Consider the following 2,871-nt stretch of genomic DNA (forward strand, 5'->3'; position numbering starts at 1 on the left):
AGTGGTTCAACACCAATTATATCTGACATATAGCTTACACCCACCATATTCTAGACTTTGACAAGATTTAATTTGATTTGATTATGGCTAAGGGAATGCAAGCAAAGTTTTTTATTTAGTTGGGATTTTGGTAAGATTCGGTTTGATTTAGGTATTCGTAGGGGAATGAAAGGAAATTATCGATTTATTTGTGATTTCGACAAGATTTGATTTCATTTGATTGAGTTAATCTAGGACGTGATTTTAGGAAGTACAGAGTCGGTTTAGATTATTCCAAGTTACTCTATTTATTTTATTTTTATTTTTGTGCGACATCGGTTGAGAGTACCAAGAAATCAATAGAAAATCAAGGAGGGGGGAGTGCGCAAGGGGGGAAATGAGGGGTGAGGGGAGTCAACACGACCAACTCTTCTTCAATAGTAGAGATTTTGTCATGTACTAAATGACATCACTGCTGACCTCATGTCCTAGGTTGATGTCATTGCTGACTTCACAGTAAAAAAATAAAAATGACTTGCCGATTTACTTCTTTTGACAGGGTTTGACTCCACGATGACAACCAAAACAACTAGTTAATTGCTCGTGCATTGCAATAGATGCATACATTATTCTAGTGGTTCAACACTAATTATATATGAAATATACATTTCACCTACTATATTCTAGATTTTGATAAGATTTAATTTGATTTTAAGTACGGATAGTGGATTGCAAGAAAAGTTTTTGACGTAGTTGAGATTTTGATAAGATTTGATTTGATTTGGATATTCGTAAGGGAAGAAAATGAAAGTTTCGATTTAGTTGTGATTTGCAAAGATTTGATTTGATTTAATTGAGTTAATGCAGTACATGATTTTATAAAAGGGATGATTTGGTTTAGGTTATTTCAATTTATTTTCGCTTTTTGTGTTGATTTTAATTTTACGCGGCATCTTTTGAGAGTAAAAATCAACAGAAAACAGAAAAGAAGCGGCTATTTTTTTTTCTGATAGTAGAGAACTAGTGATTGACAGAGGATCCGAAATGCTCCTCAAAATATCCCGAATGAGTCCAAAGGCTGCGACATGCTCAGATCTGACGGCACGTACCCACAATCTCCAGATATTTCGCCTCTCATCCTCTTCTTATACCCTGCCACTCACACTCCCCCTTATCATCAGTCTCCACTCTCCACCCATCTCAGCAAAAAAGAAGCTAGCACAGCTCCACACACCATGGCAGCCATGGCCACCACCGCCTCCAGCCTCCTCAAGACCTCCTTCTCCGGCGTCCGCCTCCCGGCGGCGGCCCGCACCCCGTCCTGTGTCGCCACCCCGCGCGCCGGCGCCATCTGCAACTCCATCTCCTCCTCCACCCCACCCTACGACCTCAACGCCTTCAAGTTCAGCCCCATCAAGGAGTCCATCGTCTCCCGCGAGATGACCCGCCGCTACATGACCGACATGATCACCTACGCCGACACCGACGTCGTCATCGTCGGCGCCGGATCCGCGGGGCTGTCCTGCGCGTACGAGCTCTCCAAGGACCCCTCCATCAGCATCGCCATCATCGAGCAGTCCGTGTCCCCCGGCGGCGGCGCGTGGCTCGGCGGCCAGCTCTTCTCCGCCATGGTCGTGCGCAAGCCGGCGCACCTCTTCCTCGACGAGCTCAACATCGAGTACGACGAGCAGGAGGACTACGTCGTCATCAAGCACGCCGCGCTCTTCACCTCCACCGTCATGAGCCGCCTCCTCGCGCGCCCCAACGTCAAGCTCTTCAACGCCGTCGCCGTGGAGGACCTCATCGTCAAGGAGGACCGCGTCGCCGGCGTCGTCACCAACTGGGCGCTCGTCTCCATGAACCACGACACACAGTCCTGCATGGACCCCAACGTCATGGAGGCCAAGGTCGTGGTGAGCTCCTGCGGCCACGACGGGCCCTTCGGCGCCACCGGGGTCAAGCGGCTCCAGGACATCGGCATGATCCAGGCGGTGCCCGGGATGAAGGCGCTCGACATGAACACGGCCGAGGATGCCATCGTGCGCCTCACCCGCGAGGTTGTCCCCGGCATGATTGTCACCGGCATGGAGGTCGCCGAGATCGACGGCGCCCCGAGAATGGTACTCCTAAATCTTGCTTTCCTATACACGCGTCCTCTTCTTGGAAGAAGAAGAAGAATCTCTTTTCGACTTGTGCTGGACTGACCGGATTAATTTCGTTTGTCTTGTGGCGGCGGTTGGTTACAGGGCCCGACCTTCGGCGCCATGATGATCTCCGGCCAGAAGGCGGCGCACCTGGCGCTCAAGGCCCTCGGCCGGCCGAACGGCATCGACGGGACGCTCAAGAACGTGACCCCGGCGCTGCACCCGGAGATGATCCTGGCGGCGACCAACAACGGCGACATCGTGGACGCCTAAGCAAAGCAATGAGCCACGGACACCAAGGCGTACGTACGCTGGTGTTTGGGGGCGCAAGATCAATAAGATGGTTCGGTGAAACGGAGGATGCTTAGGGACGAGGGCTTGTCTTTGTGATTTGTCAGACTCGTGTTTAATTCCGATGTTTGTCTTTAGTTTTCTTGTGTTAGCGTATTTTGTTCATGCCACCTGCCCGCCATGTGCTCTGCCCTGCCTCTGCCTCGCGGCAGTTCCATGGATGATGAATCCTTCTGGAACAAGAGGAGGGAATAAAAAGGTTGAGTTCTATGTTGGTGTGCGGGCTCTGTTTACTCCATGGCCGGATCGAGTTTTCTTTTTTCAGTTTCCGGTGACACATAAATCAACAATCAAGGTCTATACAATAGGTAGCTACAATAGGTAGCTAGCATACAACTTGCAAAATACAGAGGACCAACACAAACATGCACAAGAAATTTAGTGTATACATCTCTAA

General features: G+C 49.5%; 1 protein-coding gene across 1 annotated transcript; it reads left to right on the forward strand.

The window, feature by feature from the left end:
• The first annotated feature begins 1,154 nt into the window (after window positions 1-1,154).
• Window positions 1,155-2,694, forward strand: LOC119330895 (thiamine thiazole synthase 2, chloroplastic). The gene is made up of 2 exons (XM_037604024.1): window positions 1,155-2,099; window positions 2,226-2,694. Exons 1-2 carry the CDS (start codon window positions 1,215-1,217, stop codon window positions 2,394-2,396), a joined length of 1,056 nt encoding a protein of 351 aa, XP_037459921.1. The 5' UTR covers window positions 1,155-1,214; the 3' UTR covers window positions 2,397-2,694.
• Window positions 2,695-2,871: the final 177 nt, after the last annotated feature.

The sequence above is a fragment of the Triticum dicoccoides genome, chromosome 7A (assembly GCF_002162155.2).
Source record: "Triticum dicoccoides isolate Atlit2015 ecotype Zavitan chromosome 7A, WEW_v2.0, whole genome shotgun sequence".
NCBI lineage: Eukaryota > Viridiplantae > Streptophyta > Magnoliopsida > Poales > Poaceae > Triticum > Triticum dicoccoides.

Bases quoted from the DNA above. Each gene is read 5' to 3' on its own strand.
- LOC119330895 (XM_037604024.1), top strand. From the start codon at position 1,215: ATGGCAGCCATGGCCACCACCGCCTCCAGCCTCCTCAAGACCTCCTTC. The intron at 2,100-2,225 runs GTACTCCTAAAT...GGTTGGTTACAG, and splicing joins TCGACGGCGCCCCGAGAATG to GGCCCGACCTTCGGCGCCAT.